At 41.1% G+C, this 27890-nt stretch overlaps 1 protein-coding gene across 1 annotated transcript in view; it reads right to left on the reverse strand.

Annotated features, from left to right (window-relative positions):
- Positions 1–947: 947 nt before the first annotated feature.
- Positions 948–27890, reverse strand: part of ST6GAL2 (ST6 beta-galactoside alpha-2,6-sialyltransferase 2) — a 78724-nt gene continuing 51781 nt past the window's right edge. Inside the window, exons 3-6 of the mRNA XM_035001899.1 lie at positions 24035–24132; positions 22517–22618; positions 20021–20195; positions 948–1459 (exon numbers count right to left, since the gene is read on the reverse strand). Of these exons, the coding sequence (XP_034857790.1) occupies positions 1188–1459; positions 20021–20195; positions 22517–22618; positions 24035–24132 (647 nt within the window). The 3' untranslated portion in view covers positions 948–1187. The remainder of the gene's footprint in view (positions 1460–20020; positions 20196–22516; positions 22619–24034; positions 24133–27890) is intronic.

A 27890-nucleotide genomic window follows, 5' to 3' on the forward strand; every position in this document is an offset into this window, starting at 1 on the left:
TGCCTCTTAAGCATATAGGTATTTACCTTGTTGTTAAAGAGCAATGTTTTCACACAATTTTATTTAATTATATGGCTTGTATGTGGCCGACATAAAATACATCTGTGAAAACAGGGACAGGGTTCCTCAATATCTGTCTGCAGAGAGAATTAGTGAAAATCCAGTCCATCATTGCTGGGGTTCCAGCAGCTGATATGGACCTGAAAGAAATCTCAAGAGAGATAGGTGTGCATCCCTAGAAGCACAGAGTGAAGGCTCCGCATTCCCTCCTTCTAGACTGCGTTCCCTCCTTCTAGATCGGAAGGAAAGAGCCCTCCCCCCGGGGGAGGGGGTCACAAGTGTCCCTGGGTGTAACAGTGTAAGGTCTGTGGGGAGGACTGGCAGCTGAGGAGGTACAATGCAGGAAATCTGGAGCTGGGAACATTCTGGCCCCGGGCCACCCTGCAGCTGGGTGATTCTGTATTTACTTGCCAGAGCAAGAAAATACTGCAGGAAAACAAAGTTTCTCCTCTGTAGTGCTATCCCAGGGTTGGCTTTTTCTTGGACTGCTCGAGATGGATGCTTTCTGGTTTTAGAAATCTGTCCTGATACACAAAGAACAAAGCTTTGGTGGGCAATGGGAAACAGTGGGGGAATGCAACAGTTTGCAAACATGCGCATCTCTCAACATATATGGGGGATTTTGATGTTAAAATAAACACATCTGAGTGATAATTCAGATGCTTGTCATAAAAGCTAGGATCTTTAATAACGAATGAATGTACAAGTAACACAGTAGGTGCTACAGATACTGTACCTCAACAAGAGTGTATAAACCACTTCATAACATCAGGTACATCACGGAAACCTGTAGCCCAAACCAACCCTCATCAGGGATGCCCACGGCATAAGAAAAGGTTAACATTTCTGGAGGTACAATACCCATTTGTCATTCGTTTGCCCCCCCTCCTTTTTAGCATTTTTTTTGCATCTTTCTTGAGCATTTTTTCCTTTTAAATTCCATTTCTGTATTCAAAGCAGTAATAAATACTCAATGGCTTAGAAAAAGAAGAATTCTCGTGGCCACCGCTGCGTTACAGTCTAAAGGCTGAAGCCTACATTGCCTAAAAGAGATCTTCAAGTATTCTCCTGTGACTCAGAGCACAACAGTAGTACCTTATTGCACATCGCTTCTCAAGAGCCCCTCTTCAGGAGGGCGGCCCGGCGGGGTTGGGCGCGGGGCAGCGCACGGCCCGGAGCCCGGGCAGGACCACCTTGCCCTTGCGGTGCAGGTCGCCCAGGGCGCCGGTGTTCAGCCGCTGCACCAGCAGCTTCTCGTAGAGCAGCGGGTGGTAGGCGCCGAGCGTGCACGCCGCGTCGTAGTACAGCTCGTGGTAGTGGCACAGCTCCGTCTGCCGGACGGACGGGATGTACTCGTACACGTGCACTTCGCTGCACAGGGACATCATGATGAGGATTCCTGCGGCGGGGAGAAAATTAGAAGCCGCTGAACAACTCCAAGCGGGAGCGAGGATGTTTTGGAGCGTGGTGGTGGGAGTGACTGCAGGATGCACACTTGCTCTGCACTCGTTTCCTGTTACTTACACATTTGCAGTGTTGGAACCTCCAGCAGGTGGCCTGTCTGCGGTTCATGGGGTGCGGGGGCCTACGGAGATGTGACACACATTCACAGGTCCGGTTGATTATCGTGGGCGGGGCAGCGAGAGAGGAGGAGACAGAGGTACTGAACTGAACAAGACGGCAGTCTAGTGAGTGACAGGTCTGAATTCCCCAAATTGGACTACCATGCGTCACAGTCCACACGCAGGTCCTGTTCTCATTTGCGAGAGTAGTTTCCAAAGAAACAGGTTAGAAAAAACTGACTATAAAATAGTTGCTTGATTATAACAGATTATAAGACAGTTGTTTGAAAAGAAAGAGATGGGATTGGGGATGCAGATGTTAAGATTCATATTATCAAAATTATTTATCTCCCTGGAACTGTCAGTATTAAAGTTGCTTTAACTAACTTTCTTCCCTTCCTTCTTTCTTTCTTTTCTTTCTTTCTTTCTTTCTTTCTTTCTTTCTTTCTTTCCTTTCTTTCTTTCTTTCTTTCTTTCTTTCTTTCTTTCTTTCTTTCTTCCTTCCTTCCTTCCTTCCTTCCTTCCTTCCTTCCTTCCTTCCTTCCTTTCTTTCTTTCTTTTCTTTCTTTCTTTCATGTTTCAAATAGAGACCCATCAAACCTTATCCTCACTGAGCAAATCTAGTTCTTGATCTAGAAGGGCTAAATGGCTTTCTTTCTCCCCAGCACCACCAATATCTTTGTTGATATCCTTTAAACTTTAAAAAAATATATGCTTATCCCTTTTATGAAAGAAGGATCCTTTCTTATGAAAAAACATAGTCACAACAGTTAGATCCTGTTAAATGGCAACATCTATCTGCAGAGGACAATCATATTTCTAATTAATAAACCATGAAAATCCTCACAACCAGAGAAAGTCATGCATAAGGGCCACCGGGAGAGAAGAGGGAAGGGGCTGAATTTTGCCTGGGGATCCAGAGGAGTTGCTCAAGGAGGTCAGCCTGAACCTCCTCGGCTGCCTGGCAGACAAGGGAAGGGAGAGAAACAGGAGAAGGGGTGCTGGTCCACAGGTAACAATGGCATCCTGTTTAGAAGCCTTAAAAGGTGTGACTTGAGAGCCAGGACACAGTATTGGGGCTGAAAATAAAACACATTCCTAACAGAGAGAAGGAGGTGCTTCAGTTCAAATTCTAAGAAGCAAAACTGTCCTCAAGAGCTCTGTCAAAACTTCAAATTACTGGTCTGTTCCTTTCCTTTTCCTCCCACAATCTATTTCCTCCTCCTCTTCACTGGCTGACCTACTGCTGGGTTGAGGCCCCTTCCTTGGGATGACCGAAGGTGACAGCGATTCAGGGGGAGCCAAGGACCAGCACTTCACTCCTGAAGTCACCGAGGAGAGTGGTTTTCAACACCTAAACATGCAGCACAGGCGATAAAGAAGTCTCTTTCCTTCTGATGAGCAATTACTGCTCTAGAAATATTTTTTCCCTCCTCCTCATAAAATCATCTACTGATTCACATGGTGAATGAGAAAGCCATGTGCCCAGGGAGCATTAAAATTGCCCCTTTGATCCCGGTTACTTTACACTTGCAACAAACAAGAACCCCTTTGATGTGTGTGTTCTTTCTCGATGAGCGTCACAGGGCCCGTGTCTATGGAGCTGAGGAGGGCGTCGGGGTTTTCTAAGCAGGAGCTATGGAACAAGGTCTTGTATGGCATTGCCCTGAAGCAGGCAGCCCTCCCTCCCCAGGGCATGGTGTGATGTGCGGAGGAACCACATCAAAGGATCCTAGACACCCCTTGCATACTTAGACGCTTTCCATTAATACAATTAATAAAAACAACTTTCAGTTGAAGAGGTTTCAAGGGTGTCTTGCACAAAGGCATCTCAAAAGCTAGCAATGGAACTGTACGTAGAAACCACAGGTCTCTGTTAGCTGGGCTGTGTTGTGAGCCAAGGACACAACCTCCTCCCTGAGGGCTGAAGTCAAACGTGTAAGAGCTGTCACCTTGCGACTCTGGTCCTTAGAGTGGATGGCTTTCAGAAGTTAACCTTATACTTCAGAAATGTATTAGCCACATTATTGGCCTTCCTCCTAAAGCAGTTCTCAAACTTTGGCACGAAAAAGAATGATCCGGGCAGCTCGCTAAATGTCCATTCCTGGGACTTGTCCCCATTTCCAGAGATTTGGGTTCCTCTGGTTTATGCTGGGGTCTAAGAAACTGCATTTTTTAACAGATGTTCCTAAGCTATTTGTGGTGAAGGGCCATTTGGGGGTGGGTGGAGGAAGTCCAATCTATCATAGACCATTACTTTTGTAAAATACAGTACAATGATTTACTAGAAAAATTATCACATATTTGCATGTCATTCTATGTCAAGTTACTACAGAAGTTTGTAAATACTTCCAATTTCTACAATGATCTACTTGTAGACCAATGACTAATGTTTCCAGACCAATGCTGGTCCACTTCCCATGCTTTGAGGACAATCTTTGAGGACCATGCTGGTCTAATACAATATTCTTTGAAGAAGTCTGCTCTAAGGGATTCCCATGCTATTTACTAAGTAGCTAGACATTCTACATGTTAGATTAAATCTAGAGCTGAATTGCCACCCACACCCAAGTGAGAAAATCCTTGGGTAGTTTCTCTAGTCCTTGCTATTGTCTTGGTCTCAAAAAGCAACTACTAAGGGGCACCTGGGTGGCTCATTTGGTTAGCGTCCCAACTCTTGATTTTGGCTCAGATCGTGATCTCAGGATCATGAGATCAAGCCCCACATTGGGCTCTGTGCTAGGCATGGAGCCTGCTTAAGATTCTCTTCCTCTCCCTCTCCCTCTGCTCCTCCCTGCTCATGCTCTCTCTCTAAAAAAAAGAAAAAAAAAAGAGCATCTATTAAGATCTTTGAATCTTTTTTTTTAAAGATTTTATTTATTTATTTGACAGAGAGAGGCACAGCGAGAGAGGGAACATAAGCAGGGGGAGTGGGAGAGGGAGAAGCAGGCTTCCCGCGGAGCGGGGAGCCCGATGTGGGGCTCGATCCCAGGACCCTGGGATCATGACCTGAGCCAAAGGCAGACGCTTAACGACTGAGCCACCCAGGCACCCCAAGTTCTTTGAATCTTAATAGATGTTTCCGAGAGAAAATTTTCACTCTTGCTGCTGGTTAATTATTACATTTTTTTAAAGATTTTATTTATTTATTTGAGAGAGAGAGCAAGGGTGAATAAGCACAAGCAGGGTGAGGGGCAGAAGGAGAGGCAGACTCCCCGCCAAGCAGGGAGCTGACTCAGAGCTCGATCCCAGGACTCCGGGATCATGACCTAAGCTGAAGATAGACGCTTAACTGACTGAGCCATCCAGGTGCCCCTAATTATTACATTTTAAGCCATGCGTTTGCTAGATATACAATATAAATTTTTTCAGAAGACTAGGCAAGAAGTTAGTTTCACTGCAAGTAAATAGGTACATTTTAGTGTTCTCATATATAAATACCTTGTATTTGAAAATAACTTCTAGAGCTTCAGAAATGCAGAAACTTGGCAGTTAGTTCATGATAGTCCAAAATGGATGCCAAGAGAGGTTAAGAAAGTGTGGGTTCTTGCCTTGAGTTATCTGCACAATTCCTCCTGATCTTTTCCCTATCTGATACAGACTTAACAATAGCAGTTGTCCATCCCATCGTGCGCTCATATGAACTTGTGGCTTCCGGTAACCGTGAGCCTAGAGCATCCTAAGACTTACTGGCAGAATATGCTCTACATGTTTAAATGGCAGCTAGCTGTAGTGTTAACATCACAACTGGTACGGCAACCCCTTCAAAGGGAAGGGAACATTAATTTACAATTTGTTGGGCACATGTGAAAAGTGGACCAGACCGATGGAACCAAAGCTGCAGAATACTTTTCTTATTTTGAACTTTTTTCAGACAGCATGGTCAGTTCTTTTGGCATATGCATACTCTGCTTTTCCATTTATTCAGGCCATTATTACACATCATTTTGAGTTTAGATTCAGACTCTGTCATATAATAAATACTGAAAATCACTATTACTAAATGTGGTCAAATCTATACATCAGTTATCCAATGAGTGAATAGCCACACACAAAATCCCAAAGACGAAATTTCTTCTTGTTTTGCAAAAAGGAACTAGGCAGACATCAATATTTGGAGTTCTAGAATAGCCCTGGTACAGTTCACAGGGTGTGTGTTAGGGAACAGGGCATGTGGGTGGAGACACCGCAGTGAGGCAAGGTTGGGACAGGGCTGGGAAAGATCAAAGCCTTCACATTCTGCTGGAGGCCTCTTCAATTAAATTCAACATTTATTAAACTGGGCACAGTGCTAATCATTGGGGGATTAAGAGAAAGTTTCTTTAAGGAAAGAAAGAAAGTAAATTAAAGAACTAACCTTTAAATTTTAAAAAGAGGTAGTGAGCACCAACCTACAATTCTTTGGATGACCTGAAGAAAGTGTTTTACAGACTGTACTGGGAAAAAATGTTTGAGCCCTACCACCAACATTGCTTCTGTAAGTGTTGTGAGGCTGAGCCCTATTATCCGCTGGCAACACATGGTCCTCAGACATCCTCTGAATTACTACCAATAGAGTACCGTGTTGAGGGTCCCCAGCCCACCCCCAGGTTTGATGATTCACTAGGAGGACCCACAGGTCCCAATATTTAGTGATATTCAGCTATGATTTATTAAAGCAAAAGGATACAAGGCAAAATCAGCCAAAGTTCAAGGGGAAACTAAGGCCAAGTTTCTACTCCCAATTGAGTCACATGGGATTTGCTTAATACCCCTAGCAACACGTGAAATGCTGCCAATCAGGGAAGTTTTTGAGAGACTCATTACTCAAGATTTTTGCTGGGAACTGGTCGTGTAGGCAGTCTCTGCTTGGCACATACCAAAATTCCAGACTTCCAGAATGAAAGCAGGTGTTCAGCATAAACCATACTGCTTACATAAACAGTCTAGGCATGGTGAACTACTCTTACAGTTATGGGGTTGGGAACCTTCCCAAATCAAAGATCCCAGATGCCAGCCAAGGGCCAACTTTGTAAGCATGCCTTGCTAAAGATCAGCAGTCAAGCCTGCCAGGTTAAATCTTTTCTGCAAAGATACCAAAAATGGATAAATTCAAAGTATCATGTTACTTCATAATCAGTTCTCCATGCCAGACCAATATGGGGAATTCACATCTGGTTATGCTAAAAATGTTTTTATTCTTTTTTTCATTTCCTCTCTTAGGACTGCTCAGGATTACCTAAAAATCAAAAAGAATATAAATAATTTAATGCTATGCTACTTGGTAAAGAATTTCTAAAAAAAAATCACTTAAACTTTTATGTTAAGTAATTTTAAGGACTACCAGAAAGTAACTGCTTTCATCACTAATAAAATTTTACTGCTTTCACCTAGCATTCAAAGAAGAATTAATACCAATCCTTCTCAAACTCTTCCAAAACACAGAGAAGATCGGAACACTTCCAAATTCATTTTACGAGGCCAGCATTACCCTGATACCAAAACCAGACAAGGACACTGCAATAAAAGAAAATCACAGGCCAATATCCCTGATGAACATAAGTATACACATGCTCAACAAAATATCAGTAAACCAAATTCAACAATACATTAAAAGGATCATACACCACAATCAAGTGGGATTTGTTCTAGGGATATAAGGATGATTCAGCATCAATCAATCAATCAATATGATAGGCCACTTTAACAAAATGAAGGATAAAAATCATATGATCATCACAGTAGATGTAGGAAAGCATTTGATAAAATTCAACATCCATTTATGATCAAAGTTCTCAACAAAATGGGTATAGAGGAAATGTACCTCAACATAATAAAGGCCATATATGACTAGCCCACAGCTACATCATACCCAATGATGGAAAGCTGAAAGTTTTCCTTCTGAGATCAGGAACAAGACAAGAATGTCCACTTTTGCCACTTTTATCCAGCATAGTACAAAGTCTTAGCCAGAGCAATTAGGCAAGAAAAAGAAATAAAAGGGATTCGGATTGGAAAGGAAGAAGTAAAACTGTCACTATTTGCAGATGACATGATACTAGATATACAAAACTCTGAAGACTAGACCAAAATCTGTTAGAACTAATAAATGAATTCAGTAAATTTGCAGGATATAAAATCAATATACAAAAAAATTTGTTGTTTCCCTACACTAATAACAAGCTATCAGAAAGAAAAATTAAGGTAACAATCCTATTTACAATTGCATTATAAACAATAAAATACCTAGGAATAAATTTAACTAAGAAGGTGAAAGATCTGCACACTGAAACCTGTAAGATACTGATGAAATAAACTGAAGAAGACACAAATAAATGGAAAGATGTTCCATGCTCATGGACTGGAAGAACTAATATTGTTAAAATATCCATACTACCCAAAGCAATCTGCAGATTCAATGCAGTCCATATCAAAATCCCAGTAGCATTTTTTTCCACAGAAATAGAACAAAAAGTTCTGAAAATTTGTGTGGAACCACAAAAGACCCCAAATAGCCAAAACAATTTTGAAAAAGAAGAACAGAGCTGGGGGCAACACCCTCCCTTGATTTCAAACTATGTTACAAAGGTATAGTAATCAAAACAGTATGGTACTGGCATAAAATCGGACACATAGGTCAATGGAACAGAATAGAGAACCCAGAAATAAACCCAAACTTATATGGTCAAATAAATTCCAACAAAAGAGCCAAGAATATGCAATGGAGGAAGGAAAGTCTCTTCAATAAATGGCATTGGGAAAACTGGACAGCCACATGCAAAAGATGAAATTGGAGTGCTATCTTATACCATACACAAAAATTAACTCAAAATAGATTAAAGACTTGAACGTAAAACCTGAACCCATAAAACTCCTAGAAGAAAACAGGTATGAGCTCCTTAACCTGGGTCTTGGCAATGAATTTTTGGATTTGACACCAAAACCAAAAAGAAACAAGTAGGATTACATCAAACTAAAAAACTTCTTCAAAGCAAAGGAAACCATCAACAAAATGAAAAGACAACCTACTGGACAGGAGAAAATATTTGTAAATCACATACCTGAAAAGGGGTTAATATCCAAAATACATAAAGAACTCATACAACTTAATAGGAAAACCCCCCAACAATCCAATTAAAAAATGGGCAGAAGACTGAATAGACATTTTTCTAAAGAAAACATACAGATGGCCAAGAGGTACACGAAAAGATGCTCAACATCACTCATCATCAGGGAAATGCAAATCAAAACCACAATGAGATATTATGTCACACCTGTTAGAATGGCTATCAACAAAAAGACAAGAAATAACAAGTTTTGGCAAGGATGCGGAGAAAAAGAAACCCTTGTGCACTGTTGGTGGGAATGTAAATTGATGCAGCCACTATGGAGAACAGTATGGCGATTCCTCAAAAAATTAAAAATAGAATTACATTATGATCCAGCAATTCCACTTCTCATTATTTACCCAAAGAAAATGAAGCCACCTGGAAAAATATCTGCACCCCTATGTTCACTGCAGCATTATTTACAATAGCCAAGATATGGAAACAGCTTATGTGTCCTTGAAGGCATTACTAAGTGAAGAAAGGCAGACCTAGAAGGTATTACGCTGCATGAAATAAGTTAGACAGAAAATGACAAATGCCATGTGATCTCATTTATATGTGGAATAAAAACAAACAAACAAACAAACAAGAAACAAAAAACACCCTCATAAATACAGAGAACAGATTGGTGGCTGCCAGAGGTGGGAGGGTGGGCAAAACAGGTGAAGGGGGTCAAAAGGTACAAACTTCCCGTTATACAATAAATATGTCATGGGATATAACATACAGCATTGAGACTGTAGTTAATAACACTCTACTACATATTGGAAAGTTGCTAAGAGAGTAGATCTTAAAAGTTCTCATCATAAGAAAAAATTCTGCAAACCAGGCATGGTGATGGATGTTAACTAAACTTACTGTGGTGATCATTTTGCAATAGAAACAATCAAATCATCTTGATCTACACCTGAAACTAATATAATGTTGTACATCAATTAAACCTCAATATAAAAAATTCCTGCTTTTAACATGAAGCCAGACTTTTAGATAGGCAGATGAGTATTTAGAAACTTTTTAATGTATTTTTCTAAGCCAATCAGCTGGGCATGTAGTCAGCTTTTTAAAATCTTTAAATATAATTCAATTAACATTCAGTTTCTTTGGCCAGTTTTTATCAATGAGTCCATACTAGGGATTCATCTAAAGAAAAAAAAAAAGGCGCACATTTTTTTCTGGGCAATTATGTCTCAAGAAGCATTCATTTGCCAAATTATATGTCTTTAAGTATTATAATGCAATGTAATTATCAAACCAATTAAAAAGCATTTCAACTGGTCTTAATAAAATGTCACATTATATGACTAGCAGTATAAACACTTATTTGCTCCAAAATCAGCATAAAAAGCAAACTGCAACCCATGTGCAGAGTATCAACAAATTCTGAATTAGGTTTCCCCTATAAAACTCTACTTTGCGTATCTAGCTTTGCATTTGATGTGTTTCCCCATCTAGTATAGTGTAATCATTTATAGCCTTGACTTTAACTGTGATTAAAATTCTCTTGCTTTCACCTGGCAAAATATTTAAAGTAACATCCAAAATCGTTCAGAATGATAGAATTTTCTCCTTAACGAATATATCCTTTCAACACATGGCACAGAAGCTATGGATATAAAAAACACAATGTAAGTGACAGACAAAATACTGGCCTACATCAGTTCCAGTTAACATTTGAACATACATCATATGTAAGGTAAATTAGGAATTTCTGAGAATGACCAATACAACACTGCAAAACATATTTCCGAAGGAAAGGTTAGAGTGAAAGAAAACCTAAGTGTATGGAATATGCCAGTCTAATGGAAATCTAGCAGCTCTGTCAGGTTTCCCCATAAATTCATCATGAAATAGGAAATCGTGAGAACTATACTTAGGATTATTTAAGAGCAAAAGCAACTCTTCAGGGGAGAACTCCAGAAAATATTTGTAATTAAAAGGTGGTTTGGAGACTTAAACTTGATGTACTATAGCAATAGTTTAAGAAGCATCTACCTTATTAGATAAAATCATATCATGCAGGTGTAATACTTGAAGGCCAATTTTTCACTGATTTATATTGTATTATTTGATGGTAATACACATTCAGGATTCACTATTCATAAGGAAATGCAAAAGTTGTTCCTAATCAATATAATTGTGACGTATTTTACACAATCATATATATGAATATTAAATGGCTGATTATTTTGTGCTAAACATCTGAGTTTGGGTGATATACTGGAAAATTAGAACCCCCAAAAGCAATACAAAATGGAAAAGAAAGTTATGACTTGCATTTAAGCCTATTATTCTTATGCATATTTAAGATTTCATTTATTTATTTGATAGAGACACAGCAAGAGAGAGAACACAAGCAGGGGGAGTGGGAGAAGCAGGCTTCCCACAGAGCAGGGAGCCCAATGTGGGGCTCAATCCCAGGACCCTGGGATCATGACCTGAGCCGAAGGCAGACGCCTAACGACTGAGCCACCCAGGCGCCCCTCTTGTGCATATTTAAATAGCCTGAAATTATAGTGTCTGCATTTATGAATTCCAGAAATATTAGTTATAATTATAATCAGTAGTGGCTGCCTTTTAAAAAGTGGCAGGATGTGCTGGTGGTTTGTACAATAAAAATAATGTCAATTGGTCAATTGTAGATTTAAGTAGAGAGTCTCCCCTCTCTGTGCCACTGGTTGGGACCTGTGCTGCCAGGCTTGTCTGTCTGCTGGTCCTCAGGCTATGAGCCAGGGATGGTGAAGCTGGTGCCTCCTGGCTTGGCTGGATGCCCTACTGCATGTAAGTGACAAACCAATCCAGCCATGCTTTATGACCCCAGGTGAGTTCACTGACCTTCTATAAAAATATCTCTCTTTATGAGAACAAAATGGAAGCCGTGGGATTCCAAGTAAATTATTCCTTATCCTCAGTCAGGCTAAGGTACAGTCAAAACGACTTCCAAGTACCAAATAACAAGGTAAATCTCTAGTATCCAACTAGGGATGAAAGAGAGAAATGCTACTCACATGTGCATGAATAGCTGCCCAGTGGGCTGAAGGTAAGGAACCTAATTAGATAAAAAAGTTGTTCCAAAGAAAGAAGTCCTTATGGATCCTCAAAATTAGTTTGATCCATGTTACTTCCTTTTAATTTAAAAAATGCATGTGCTGTCCACCAGGGCCAAGAATCCCTTTACTGCTTCTCTAGAGAAGAGGATGGTTCATGTACCACATTCCCAGTGTATCTACCAGTGTGCCTCTTTCTGTGAACTGTAAGGCTCCAATCAGAAAGTCAAAGAAAAAGCAGTATGTCAGTGTGTAACAAACTGACATCAAAATATCATACATACTCTTTGCTCGGCACTAATACTCTTGGGAATCTATCTTAGGAAATGGTTTAAAGGAAGCAAAGTCTATGTATTCACATACAGAATAAGCTCTAGTATTTTTTGTACATAGATACAATGATGACTCATTAATATAATTGTTTGAGAATATCAAATACTCTGAAACAACTTAAATACTCAACAACTAAAGAGAGGCATAAGTTATGATATTTCTATTTGATGTACTGATATGGCCTCTGTAATATCAAAGAGAACAAGTCTATTTGTTTGATTATGTATCTTTTTTTTTAAAGATTTTATTTATTTATTTGAGAGAGAGACACAGCGAGAGAGGGAACACAAGGAGGGGGAGAGGGAGAGGGAGAAGCAGGCTTCCCGAGGAGCAGGGAGCCCGATGTGGGGCTCGATCCCAGGACCCCGGAATCATGACCCAAGCCGAAAGCAGACACTTAACAACTGAGCCACACAGGCGCCCCTTGATTACGTATCTTAACAAAAGAACAGCATTTTTATATTTGCGAATATGGTCTTATTTGACCGAGCATAACGTTTTAGATGAGAAACATCACAGTAACAGTGAACAGAAAACATTAGCTATTGGGCTAAGCACATGATAATTCACATATGGTACTTCAAACATAAAGGCACCACCTGGATCTTCATTTTCTCGTTGAAAGAACTGAGGCTTGGAGGTTTGGAGTAACTTGCTCAAGATCACATACTTAGTTGACTGGTAGAACCAAGGGTTGGTGTTGGTCTCTGCAGAGCCCAAGGTCTTAACGACAGGACACAGCACACACATCTAGTGACAGGAGAAGACGTGGGCATCCTTCTACATGTGAGACCAGCTGAATCAGAGGTGAGAGTCTTTAAGGTGGCATAAATCACAACTTCTCATTCATTTGTTCATCCCTTCATTCTTTGAGCAAACATTTACTGTGCACCTGTTGCATGGTACCACACACTGATGGAAGCTCATTCATTACAACAATTTTTTTCTAAGATTTATTTATTTATTTGAGAGAGAGAGAGAGTGTGTGCACCAGCGGAGGGAGGTGCAGAGGGAGAGAGAGAGAGAGAATCTCAAGCAGACTCCCTGGTGAGTGTGGAGCCCGATGGAGGGCTTGATCCCAGGATCCTGAGATCATGATCTGAGTCAAAATCAAGAGTCAGATGCTTAACTGACTGCGTCGCCCAGGCACCCCTCATTAAACAATGTTAAGAAAACAGAACTCTGTGGTCATGATTTGGAAGAGTATAGACTAAAATACAACCAGATGGCAGTACTGGAGGTGGTGGTGGGATTATCTGGTGCTTTAAAAAACTGTTTAAATATTTAGTTATAATGTTATTTTCCCCTTTGTATAAGGGCCCACTAAGGAGACTTTTCTGTTACAATGAAAAATCTCATAAAGCAAGACAGCCAGTCTCTTCCTTCAGGTTTCGTGAAAGCTTTGGACCAATATCTATGTTGGGATAAATAATATCTAAATCTCCTTAGACTTATATATGTTAATAATGAGATTTCTTGAGAAGTTAGTCAAGTTTTCACTGATTTTCACATAATGATCTTGTTAACAAAAGTGAGAATATATTTACACAGTTACACTAAAATATTTTGAAAGATAATTATCACTAATCAATGTCCAACTTTGAGTTAGTTTTCATGTTTAATTGCAGTGAATATTCATTTCTTTAGCAGTGACTCTTCAAAATATTTTGTTTGGTAGAGTAGTTTGGTAGTAATATCGGTTTGATGTTATAAAAAAGGGGAAATCATAGTTTAAAATATTCATTTAGAAATATGAGAGTACTACCTTCAGTATATATCATAGATATTAAATCTTTAATAAGTATCTTATTAAATAAAGCTTGCAATGAAAGTATAGTTTAATTCACTTGATCTTAAAATGTATTTACATTGTGTCAATATTATAAAAACTGTTCACATATGTTCTCTAATTTAGTTTAATTATAAAGAAAGCATATTAAAATTATTAGCTTTGATAAGTCCTTTATGTATGTGAATTAGAAGTTTCTGGGGGTGCCTGGGTGGCTCAGTCTGTTGAGTGTCTGCCTCTTGGTTTCAGTTCAGGTCCTGATCTCAGGGTCCTGAGATCGAGCCCCACATCAGGCTCCGTGCTCAGCAGGGAGTCTGTTTGAGATTCTCTCTCTCCCTCTCCCTCTGTCCCTCCCTCCACTTGCACTCTCTCTCTCCCTAAAATAAATAAATCTTTAAACAAACAAACAAACCGAAAAAGAAACTTCTGGGATGCTTTTCCAGCAATAAAATGAGTTTCAGTGAAGAAGCTCTCAGAGTTTGTTTTCTTCAATGCTAGGTCAATGTGTTTGTCAAGTCTTACACAACTTACTGCTCTTTCTTTATAATCAGAAAAGGCAGTTCCTATTATTTGTAGATAAAACAAGAAGAATTTATTTAGGTGCAAATGAAATATCTGTGCCTGAATCTGATCTTACTAGGACATCTTGCCCATAAGAAAACTTCTCCATAAGAGCTGATAATACACAGATCCCACAGAACCCAGGAAAAATTACAATGCATACTCGGGTATTATGATCAAAGACAATGCTGATACAGAAATATTTCCAAGCTTGCTCTAAGGAATATTCAGAATGGTGCAGTGGACAGAAGTAGCTTCTAGACTCTTCTTCCCTTCAACACTGTAGTCTCCCCTAATCCTGCAGATTCAGTTACTTACAATCACCTGCAGTCTGGAAGCAGATCCTCCTGACATACCATCAGAGGGTCAGTAAGTGGCCAAACGCCAAGTCCCAATGCCCACATCATTCCCCTCACTTCAGCATGTGGGCATTTTATCAAATCTCACAGCAGCACAAGAAGAAAGGTGAGTACAGTACAATAACAGAGTTTGATAGACTGTATTCACATAACTTTTCTTGGGATACACTGTTATAAATAATTTATAATTTATGAATTCAACTTCTTCATCAGTATATATGTACAGGAAAAAACAGTCTAAATAGGGTTTGGGACTATCTGAGGTTTTAGGCATCCACTGGGGGTCTTGGAATGTATCCTCTGCAGATAAGGTTGGGGGGGAGGGACTATGTATTTCTTGCTCTCTTTTCCCCACAGAAAACACACATACCCACCATAGCTCCTATCTACCAGCCAAGCCCTCGAGATTTATGTTCCATCAAGGAGATAGCTGGTCCAGGGTTAGGGGTTCCTAATGAAGGTCCAAAAATGATGTCATGCTTCTAGAATGGGAGATGTTGGCTGAACCATCTGCTTGAATATTCCTGAGGATGGTTTCCTGCAATCAATTGGAGTTGGGACCTTGCTTATTGGTGCCAAAACTTATACCCAAACAATCAGTATATGTAAAGAATCTGGGTCCCAAGATGATAGAGTCAACCAACCAACCAAACAAAAATCCACTTTTAAGAAGACATTTACAGCCAGCTGTTATGTATGACATTTCACGAGTTTTCAAGACATGAAAGAGGTCCATCAGTAATGATAAGAGTAAATTTTTTAGCTATGTCTTCAAAGAAACAAAAAGAATAATGTATTGGTCGCATCCTGTGTTCTCCTGAGCCAAATGCTTATCACCTTGATGGCACGTCTATCAATACAGGATCTGCAGACCAGATTTCTAAAGTTCCTTATAACTTTAAGATTCTAAAACGCTAGAAAGGTGGTTCTCGAAGCACAGAACAAGGACCAGCAGCATTAGCATCACTTAAGAACCGGCAGAAATGCAAATTCTCGCCCCTTCCACCTCCTCAGAAACTCTAGGATGGGCCCAGGTGTCTGTGTGTTAGAAAGGTGTGGGAGCCAGGCTTCAGCAGGGCCCCCAGGATCCCTACCTGGTGTTCCCATCTTGGGGTAGTTCCATCCCACAACAATGGGACTGACTGATGTAACAAACAGAATGTAGCCACGGGGATAATGTACGACACCATAAAAAGTACCGTGGCCTCCTCTTTGCTCTCTCAGATCGCTTGCTGTAGGGAAGCTGGCTGCCAGGTTGTGAGGACTTCCAAGTACACCTAGAGAGGTCCCTGTGGTGAGGATTTGAGGCCTTTGGCCACCAGCCATCTTGTGAGTGAGCCACTTAGAAAACAGAGCAGCCAACCTATGTCCGGACAGCTGGAATGCGACCTCATGAAAGAGCATGCTGAGCCATCCAGCCAATCTGCTCCCACATACTGACTACAGAAACCACAAAATAATAAATGCTGATTCCTTCCAGGAGGTGAGTCTTGGGGTACTTTACTTCATGGCCTTAGCTAACTAATACACAAATCCTCCAGGTGATTCTGACATATGCTGAACTTGAGAACCACTGAGCTAAAACATTCATTCATTCTCCAAATAATTATTTCTTGTACTTCCTATGTGCTGGGCTATGAGCATGAACATGATGGGCAAAATAGACACTTCCCAGCCCTCGAGGCAGCCTGTTCTTTTCCTTCATTGCACAGTTTGTGATTTTATTTTATTTAGGGAACACACATTTCTGTAATGTGGGTCACCCACTGCACCGTGAGTTCGTGGTGAGCAGGACCTTTGCCTGGTTTCTTTCCCACTACCCCTGGGCCTTGCCCTGTGCCTGCTACATAGGAGGTACTTAATTAATATCCACCTAGTGGCTTTTCCCTTCCATCTTCCCCACCTTCCTCCAATATGATGAACTGAGGCCCCAGGAATAGGCCTCTGAATAGCAACCAATCACAATACATTTAAGGGGTTCTAGGTGTGTTCCCCTGGGAATCTAACGGCCATTGGCTATAAATTTCCATAGAAAGAAATGTCTTGTGTGTTCAAAACGGTCAACTTTTAGAGTCCTTCTATTTTACACATGCAGATTCATAAACACATACAAGGAAAATATATGCAGTGGGTTTAGTAATAGAAGTAATTAAATGTGAGACTATTTTCCTGTACAGATGCGCACTTCAATAAAGCACAGGAACTCATCTTGCTTTACCTCCGGGTGGAGCCCTGGGCTGATGAGGAAAGCAGAATATCAGGAAATTACTCTTCTCTGATAGAGGATGTCCTGCTGACCTCCATACTTGCGCAGAACCCTCTGCTGTGCACCCAGAAACATCCTGATCTCACTGACGAGCTCTATGATGGGTTCTTCTGTTCAGTAAGGGACAGGAGAGGTTAGTGTTGGAAATGATAAGGTGGTGAGATAAGAAGTCAATAGTTTTTTTTTCAACATGACCTTAGAACACGAAGGAGTATTTAGAGAACACTTTTTTTTTTTTTTTTTAAATGTAGGCTCCACACCTTGCATGGAGAGCCCAACGCAGGGTTTGAATTCATGACCCTGAGATTGAGACCTGAGCTGAGATCAAGAATCAAATGCTTAACCGACTGAGCCACCCGGGCCCCCCTGGAGAACACTTTTTGATAAGAGAAAATAACTCACTGATTTTTAAAAATTCTTATGGCAGAAAGTTTGAGATGTGAGTGACATCATTTTACCAATACTTAGGAACATCAGAGAGGTTATAAAACAGACTCTGGCTCTCAGCATATTTCTGAGCAAGATTCAAGAGGAGGCAGGCCAATTACAACGTCCGCGGGGTCTTCAGAGGGCGAATGGTGCTCTGCTGAGCACAGCTCACACAAGCTGCCTCTCCTGCCCATCCTTCGTGAGGGCTAACGCTGAAATCTGGCCGGGGACAAGAGCAGCAAACAAAGGTGATGATGGCGGGCTGTGGCTTCTGCAATATCGGTGTCTCCAGTCGCAGAGCAGAGCCCACCCAGTGGGAACTGAGACTTCCATAATTACCCGCTTGCTCTTTCTCATTCTTCTGTGACTAGCAGAACTTCACAGTGCCATCCTATACAACTGCGTGTGATGATGGAGATGGTCTCCCTCTGCACTGCCAGAGCACGTGGCTACTAAGAGCTAGAAAGGAAGCCAGTGCTTCCTGGAGCTTCCCTCTTATTCAATCCTAATTAATTTAAATGTAAATAGCCCCCCGTGGCTTGCAGCTGCCAATCTGGGCAGGAAAGTGGTAGAAAACAGTAATCATGGCAAATGGGTGCACCAACTCATCTTGAAGAAGATTTTATCATTCTCATCTCTTCTAAGAGAACAGGGAGGCCCACAGGAGTGATTGACTTGCCCACGATCAAAAAGGTGGTAAATGGCAGAGAACAAGTCACGCTTCACCTGTCCGCCCCAGTCAGCACTCCTGCAACGCCATCAGACTGCATTTCCCCTTCTTCACGTAAAAGACGCCTCAAAGGCAAGCATCAGTCTCTGAAAACTCCAAATTCTCAGTAAATAGGTATGAAAGGAAGCTAGCCATATGCGGCAGGATTCCGTCCAACAAAAACACATGGGAAATTGTTTCTCTCCAGCTATGAGGATCCAACTTGAATCTTTCAAACTATACTTTGTGGTAAGTATATCTGACAGCCCCCACTGTGCTCGAAAACTTTTGCTCCAAGCAAGTGGTAGCCCCATGAATTCGTGAGAAGGCAATAATACGAAAAAGATTTTATTAAACTTCTGCCACATCCTATTATGCTGTCTAAGCGTGATTTTATCCCACTTAACCTTTGCTGACAAACTAGATTATACTTTCTTTCCTAAATCAACAGGGTCCCATAAAATTGCACAAAAGATAAAGTACCTAGCATTTCAGGACTGATTTGGAAATAGAGTGTCAAAGGCATGACTTTAAAAGGGTGGTTAGCTATGCCTGAGGAAAATAATCTGCAGTCATATTGTAAATTCTGTCTTGAATTCTATGTAAAATATTTCACATTATTGTAATACCAGAAACTCACTCCAAAATCCACAAGCCTCAGTTCAGATACTTGAAGGTCCTGTATCCATAACCAAACCACTACTATCTCCATAAATCTCTCCTTTATTCACAGAGACCCACAGCACAGCCCAAATTAAGATGCAGTGTTGTAAATTCATTGAAATTAGGGTGGAGAACATCACAGTTTTTTGTGGACAAAACTAATATCCTTTGGTTCTATTACAGCTTTCATATTGCCAAGGGGATCGAAGCTATTTCTTAATATTACCCTACTTGGGTAAAATCAAAGAGATAATGGGATGATTAGCTGAGGCATAGGTAAGGAAATGGGGTAAGACCACAAATTTTGAGGATCAAAGTATGGTTGCAAAAAATATATATAATAAGCCAAGTGTGATGATCCTGTTAGATAAAACAATCCATTTTTTAGATTAGAGCTAGTGCACTCTGGTAGCAAGAGCTGTAGAAGGTTCTAGAATTATTCTCATCAAAGCCTGCACCTCTTCTCTTGCAGCACATGACACTATCGTACGGTCACAAATTCACCTCCTCAATCTGGCATCATGTGAACAATGTGAATGGGTAAGTGGATGGTGGCTCATAGATGACCCAGGTGGGGTCTATGTGTCCTCCCCTTGAATCCCATGGGTCCTTAACTATTCTGACCCACAGAATACAGTGCAAGTGGCACTGTGCAGGTCTCTAGGCCTCAGTCATAAGAAGCTTGCCGGGATCCCCGAGTGTCCATTTAAGAGGCCCAATTACCCTGAGACCACCATATAAGAGACCACGTGCAGGCACAGAGTCAACATTCCCGGCTGAGCCCACCCTCCCAGCCATCTGCACCAAGGGGGCCAACCATGGGAGGGAAGCCATCCCAGGAAGCAGATGAGTACCACCAAGTGACTCTCATCGATGCCCATGGAACAGAAGAATCACCCAGCCAAGCCCACCAAAATCAAGACCCACAAAATCATGACAGAAAATAAAATACTTCTTGCTTTACACCCTGAAATTTGGGGGGTACTTTGTTATGCACCAATAGATAATCAGAACAGAGTATTTCTACTATCTTCAGCTAATCTATGCTTCCTCTAAAACCACCTTCTAACTGTTCCGATTAAATAACGTAACTGTACATTTACTAGATACGAAGCCTAATCCTGCCGGCCTGATCATCCGTTCTTATATACACCTACCAATGAAGCCGGAAGATGGTGGGTTGGGCTGAATCTTCTCCTTGGTGTTCTCCTGGATAATGTCCCAAAGCTGCCATATAAATTTTGGATGAAGAATATAAAATGGCTGATTTGGGTTTCTCTGACGGTGCTGAACATATGGAGTGAACAGGTTGTAATCTGGCTTCTTGTACCACTAAGAAAAAAAAAAATCAACACAATCAAGTACAGAGCACCACAGTGCGAAAAGGAAACAGGGCAGCACCCAGGTGGGGGCAGAAGCTCCTTCCAGGCTGAGGGAACAGGAGGGGAATGAGGTGGTGACTGTCGCGTCTTTAGGCACTGCCTCACTGGAAGAGGGAACCAGAACAAAGAAAGATAGGGTTCCAGCCCTGGAGGATGGTACTTTGTTCTTTAGTGAAATATGGGAGATGAGGTAGGGCAGGGGTGCCGGACTCTTCTGTAAAGGCCCAGACAGTAAACACTTGAGGCTTTGTGAGCCACACGGTCTTCTTCAACTAGTCAATTCTTCTGTTGTACTGACAAAGGCACAGCAGAGAGAGCACGAATGGGCATTACTGTATTCCAATAAAACTTTATTTACAAAACAGGGCCACATTTGGCTGATGGCTGTAGTTTGCTGACCCCTGGGCTCAATCAGTGTATTTCAAAAACATATTTTCCTTATCTAATGTATAGTGACAGAAAGCATGCCAGTTGTTGCCTAGGTCTGGGGCCTGGAAGACCCCAGGTGGGGCGCCAGGAACTCTTTGGAGTGATGAAAATATTCCATTTCTTAACTGTGGTGGTGGATACACGGCTATATAAATTTGCTAACACTCATCAAAATGTATACCTCTACTGATTATACATACATTATTGTATGAAAAAATGCACAATAAGGTTGATTGTTTTGTAAATGTCTTTAGAATGTCTCGGGTGCCGTCATGAAATGGGATTTGGAGGTCTGTGGGGGAGATACTTAGCTCGTAAGGCTCTGAGGGCCCCATTATCCCTTCGAACTGACACCTTGGGGAGATAGGAGGTATATATCAATCCCAAGTAATATTCCCTGGTTGGATGGGTTCTGTGGCTTTAACAGTTTTGAGAAGGACTAGGCCCAATCATCTGTAGTACACTTTGCCCCCAAGCCGAGAGGCAGCAGGAGGGAAGCAAGAGGAGTATGGGCCTCAGTTTCCTCAGCCCTTCCTCCTCCAGAGCACAGGCCACACAGAAAGCAGCCCTGCTGCCTGGACTTTGGCACAGTCATGCCCATGTCCTTTGGGTTTGACAGCTCTGTGCCCTGGGCTTGGCTGCTTCCAAAGGAGGAAGAAACAAGGACCAACAGCTAGAGGTCTGAGTCTGTCCACAAACAGCAAGAGATAGGTCAGAACTTAAAGCTAGAGAACTTCAGTCTGGAAAGGAAGCTGAAGAGTTCCAACATGCATTTCACACTTGATTCTTGGTAGACGGTACCTGTGAGAATCAGCTGGAGAGCTTTCTCAAAAAAATACACACTCAGGTTGCAGGCTACATGTCTGGAAATGGGGCTCTGACAGATACATCTGAAAAATCCTCTCCAGGTGATTCTGGTTTGTACTCCTAGTTAACAACCAGTTAGCAATCGTGCTAGGTAAACGTCCAGCTTGGTCTCAAGATGAACAGTGACCAAACACCCCCAGAGGGACCCATGTGACCTTGGACAGCTGCTCTCTTGGAAAGTTACCTCTTGGTGGAGCCAAGAGCTCCCCCACCTTTATCTTAAGAAGGATGCATTCTCCTAGGTCATGGCAGAACAAGTTGAAAGACACTCTTCGGCACAGCTGACAGCACCTTTCACGAGGCTAAACCGTCATACATATTTCCCAGCCCTCCTTAAAAACTGCACTGGCTTTTCTTCCAAGTTTTCACCAAAGTAACTAGCTGCTCCTTTAGATAGGCAATGATTTGCCAGAACGCCATGAATATAACTTGCTTATATTTTGATGGCTAGTAATAATCTGGTTTACACTACACCATGTAAAGTAAAAAAGGGTTTAGAGGCAGAAGCCAAAGAGTGGCACACTCCAGGAAAGGCTGTAACAGGTTACACTTAAAGAATAATGAGCTGCTGATTCACAAAGTTTAAATTCTCTTGACAAGCACTTTGAATTTATTTCAGAAGGTCTTGTAACTGCTTAGAAGTTAAAGTAACCCTATCACAATGGAAACATTCTGAGTTTACTCCACCCAATCTCTAGTGAAATTAGGAATGTCTGAATATTTAGACACTGTAATTTTTTTTGGTTTTTAAATCCTCGAGAGCAAAAGCCCTTTTTCATTAGATAGATCATGTTCACCAAGTATGCCCTGGGAACCGGGTATCAAAATGGTATGAATACACATGTTATTTAAGTAGCGCCCGTGAGTGGTTTCATTCTGTGAAAGCTTAATCCTTGACTTGCTCCCATTATTAATCAGTCAAAGGCACTGTCTGACTGTTAGGGTAGGGGCACTTACCCTAAAGAAAACACTTACCAGATTAAGATTTGCAGAATAAGGAGCAGGGTCCCAGGCCACCAAAATGACATCTTTATATAATGAGCTGTCAATGAAGTGATGGTTGGGGTTGGTCAGAATCTGCAAATACAAACAAAAGTCATTTTAAAATAAGTGTTTGGTTCTTCAAAATTACATCTTAAAAAAAGATGAAAATGTAAAAAAAAAAAGAATCAGAGCAAAAAAAAAAAAAAAAAGTTGTTCAGACTTTGTCTTTTCCTCCAGGGGATGGAGAGAGGTGAGCATCGCACACTTATGTGTGTAAAGAAATGTCTGGGGAAATGAAGGTTAAAAATAAAATCCACTGTCTCCTCCATTTTCACCAGCACCATCTTCATAGCTGATGGCATCGAATCAACTTCTGAAAGATGCAATGCCCTAGCTAATTCGGCACCCCAGCATCATCTCCAGTTACTTTCACAGGTGATTGGAGAGGGAGGTGCAATTGTGGATGACCTGCCTTATGAAGGCGCCTCCAGAGGGCCAGGCTCGGGACAAACGGAACACAGACAGCCGGCGGACGGATGGCAGCCGCGATGTGACTTCCTCCCTCTGTGTCCCTATCTGGTCCTGGAGGAGACCAGGAGATACCTGCCAATCGTCTTTTTAAACTACAGTTTTGGAGGGAAAAAAGTATTGGTTTTCATCAGTTTTCAGGGGCAATTTTTCAGTTTTCGAGATATACTTTCTTTCTTCATATTTGAAGATTTCACAAGCCAGGGCGTATCTTACAGGGGACACGTATTTCAATTTGGTGGGGTTGATAATGTTGAAAAGCTGGGAAGCTGTGACTGAATGAATGGTGGCTCTTACAATCGATGGCATCTGTGAAGTAAGGAAATATGACGATTGTTTCAGGGTACCATGCAGAAAGCTAATCTTTCCTTCTGCAAGCAACCTGTCATAAATCATCCATCACCTCATGTTCTTTCTATATAGTTTGAAACTCTGGGAACTGCTGTGGTTTTGAGAGTAATTTTGCTTTGAACTTGGAAAGTATTCTTATGAAGAACACCAGGAAGAGAAATACTTAACAAAACAATCCATTTTTTTTTTTTTTTAATTTTTCAAATGATGGACTAAAGTTTGCAAGCCACCTTACTGACCCTTGGATTTTGTAACCTTTGCTTTTCTCCCCTTCATTGCTGGCCTTTCTCACCACTGCGATTTCTTTTAAATTTAACTGTCTTTTCCTCCATTCATAAAATGCAACATGCTAAATCTATGATTATGTATGTACCCCTGTGTATGGATAGACACACATATTTCCATATGTACACTGATTTTTCCTTTTAATCTTATTTACTCATTTCTTCCTATTCATGTCACACATAAGTTCTATTTATCTGCATTTTTTTCTCTGTTCTTTTTAATTACAAGACCCATAGAAATAAGCAAGACCATAGTCATGAATAAATGGGTAATTTCTCTTCACTCATCCAGTTAAACTATTTACCTATAAGATGTACTTCCATGAGAACACACCATCCATCTTACCTGGGAATTAATGATGCGCACAGTGGTTTTATTTCCAACATCTTTCTCATAGCCGCGTGTAGGAGCAGAGTTAAATCTCAAAACTGCGTCATGAGAATCTAAGGACACATAAATGACAAACTTACTGTACTTTTTGCTGTCGAATCGACATAATTTAAAAAAGCATTAAAGCAAAATTTTCAATACCTGAAGCTAATAGAAACAACCAATAAAGTTAAGATACCCATACATATATTTTTCAGTATAGTGTCTATTTAGAATGGGATCCCGGCTAGGGGACAAATCAACATGGAAACATAGGACCATTACAAGTGGTCCTATGTCATCCAAATGTTAAGCTATATTTAGGTACTTGTTATGTGTTCACATTCTTTAAAGGTGACATGCTTTATGCAGCCATTCTCTGAAAGATTCCAGAATATTTCAAAGATGGAATCTGTGGGAGCATGTAAGGATACTGCACATGGGCTGCTTGTGTGGTTCTTACTGCTTGGAGCATGGAGGCTGCTCATGGTGCCTCTAAGACCGCGGCCGGTGCCAAGACCAAGGGCATCTCTCACACAGAAAGAGCCACAGCCTTTAATGCGATTTCTATACCTTGGGGTACTGGTTTGTGCTTAAAAAGAAAACCAGCCCTCGGGCGCCTGGGAGGCTCAGTCTGTTAGGCGTCTGCCTTCGGCTCAGGTTGTGATCCCGGGGTCCTGGGATTGAGCCCCCTTGTGGGGCTCCCTGCTCCGCGGGAAGCAGGGAGACTGCTTCTCCCTCTGCCTCTGCCTCTCTCTCTCTCATGAATAAATAAATAAAAATCTTAAAAAAAAAAAAAGAAAGAGCCCTCTATAACACCGTATGTTAACTATACTGGAATTAAAACTGAAAACTTAAAAAAACCCCAAAAAACCTGGCCAGGATTTCTGTGCTTCACATACTGCTGCTGCTGGCCAGAAGACCCACGGGGGAGCAACCGAGAGCGTTCTGCGTTCCCAGCACTGGTATGACGTCCCGCCGCAGCCCTGCCGGATGGAAGCACCACCGATGGTACTGGCTGCCAAGGCACTTTGTCTTCTGTCAGGGCACACCTTGGTTCACCGAGCCTCAACTACAACATAAATCTATGTCTCTCTTCATTCAACTTGACACTTTTTTAGTTCTCGGAGATCCTGGGTGAAAACAAAGCTCCCATCTCCTGGAGGCCGACAAGGACACAAAGAGCTACAGGTAGAGGAGAGTGGGGTCACCTGTCTATCCGATTAAGGGATGGGAATGGGGACATGTTCCCTTCCCACAAAGCAGTCTATATGCATACATATGTCTGGGAATTTCCTGAGCCAGCTACTGTATTGCCCAGAAACCAGAGTTAATCAGCAATAAGGGAATTTCTGTGGGCTATCTTTAGCTTCAAAAATTCCATGCACATTTCAAGTTTAACTTGGTTGGAACAACAACAATGCCTGTGTATGTGGGAGAGAGAGAGAGAGGTAAGATTACGTATTTCTGATTTGCCAAAGAGCCTGTGGATGTAGCCTGCATTTACTGTGACTATACCCCATGCGAGTCCCTAAAGCAGCCCATCTTCTTCATTTGAGTCCTGCTATCCCCTCTTGAGTAGTCTCCTTGGGAGAGACCTTCCTATTCCCTAAGTAGCAGAGACTCGGCACACATGTCACCATTAAAACAATGTTACATTAGGTACCTTTCTTGAGCTTCTGAGCTCTGAGCTCAGAATTTATGTTCCAGTTTCGAGCACCAAAATTAAATAGAACACAAAGAATGCATAAAGGATTCCTGGCTATGCCATTAAAAACTTCTACAGTGTTGGGGATGCCTAGGTGGCTCAGTCAGTTAAGCATCTGCCTTCAGCTTAGGTCATGATCCCAGGGTCCTGGATCGAGTCCCACATAGGGCTCCTTGCTCAGCAGGGAATCTGCTTCTCCCTCTCCCTCTGCCCTCCCCCTGCTTGTGTTCTCTCTCTCTGTGTGTCAAATAAATAAATAAAATATTTTTTTAAGAATTCTACAGTGTTCTTTTAGGGTAACCGCTGAAGGTGTCAGCAAGCTATGACCTGTCACCTGTTTTAGTAAATAAAGCTGTATGATGACACAGACATACTCATTTGTTTATCTATTGTCTGTAATGGCAGAGGTGAGTTGTGACAGTGACCCCATGACTCACAAAGCCTAAAATATTTACTACTTGGCTCTTTAAAAAAAAAGAAAGAAAAAGAAAGAAGCTTGCCAATCTTTACGTCCTAGGTGATCCATGCTTTGCATATATGATGTCAAAAAACATGAACACTTCTTATTTTCTTTATAAGTACTTGTTCACACATTTTTTATAATGAATGTTTTATTATTTATTTTTATTGAATAGTACTTTGTCATAAAAATTCAAATAATATTTGCACTAGAAAAATTAGATTACCCAAAGCAGTGGTTCTTACTTTTGGGTGTTAGAACACTTTTACACTCTGAAAATTATCGAAAACCCAAAGTTCTTTTGTTTATTTGGATTATATTTTTCAATGTATGTCACCTTAGAAAGCAAAATTAGAAGACGTTTATTTATTTAAAAATAAAATATTTTTATGAAAAATAACCATATTTAAAAAAAATAGAAGACTGGCACTGGTTTAAATGTTTGCAAATTTCTCTAATGCCTGGCTTATCAGAAGACAGTTGGTTTTTCTTATCTGCTTCTGCATTCTATCTGCTGCAATATATTGATTTACTTGAATTATGTCAAGACTTAGATATATTGTTGAAAATGTAAGGAGTACTTTAAGTCTTTCCAGACTACTGGGAATATTCTTTGATACTTCATCAAAACTTGACAAATGCTAGTTTCTTTAAAAAAAAAATCTTTTGTAATATGGAATGTGAAACAATATAAATGAACTTTCCATGCTCTGTTCCATTGAAATCCAACCAAATACTTCTTCTTGCTCTCAAAATGGGAGGATTCACCCAGGCACGATTTTGTAGCATTGAGCAATGATCATTTGGAGCTATCAGTTCAATCAGTTATGCAGATCTTCCAAATATTGATGCATTTCACTATAAAGTATCCCCCCAAATCACATCAGTTAAATCACCATGCATCTCATCAGTCTGGAGTATGGGAGGCTTCCAAGTTTGAAACCATGTGTCCATAGGATTGATGAGGTTGAAACTGGCAGAAAGTTTAAAGCTTGTTTTTCAGAAAATTGTTTCCCCCTAATCAGCTATTGTGTCTTTTCAGACCCCACTAACAAGCCCACTGTCTGTCTCTGCAGAAGCCTGGACTCAAGGTCAACTGATACGGTTCCAGCCTATGAACAAAGGAGGCCCCACATTCCTTACTCAAGATAATAAGCCCAAGACCCCATCCAGTTTAAAATGTCTCTTGGAGCAAACCCATAGCCCCTTCTCCTTGCCTGAAGATAACCTCCTGACGTCAGGGGCTGAATGCTGCCTCATTCTGATGTTAAGTCTACACCCAAAGTGAACACGGGATGTATGTTACATGTACGTTTGTTCAATGTGCATGTTCCATCTCTCCTTATGAGCTGTCGTAAGTTTCCCTGATCTTTTCATCAATATGTATGCAATTTCAACCCCTGTGATTATAAAAAACTCATTCTCTCTCCCTTTGGGGAGGCAGATTTGAGGCTTGTCCTCTCCTCTCCTGGTTTGCCTGCATAAATAAACCCTTCCCTTGCTGCATACCTGATGTCTCAGTGATGGCTTTGCTGTGCATCAGATAGAGGAACGTGGGTTCAGTTCCAAGTTCATGGTTGAAAGCTTGCATTTTATCACTGGCAAAAAATACTGTCAGCTCTTTTCCTACAAGTGACAGGTTCACTCAGATCCTTTATGAGAAA

The sequence above is a fragment of the Mirounga leonina genome, unplaced genomic scaffold (genome assembly GCF_011800145.1).
Source record: "Mirounga leonina isolate KUSES-001 unplaced genomic scaffold, KU_Mleo_1.0 Mir_125, whole genome shotgun sequence".
NCBI classification, from domain to species: domain Eukaryota; kingdom Metazoa; phylum Chordata; class Mammalia; order Carnivora; family Phocidae; genus Mirounga; species Mirounga leonina.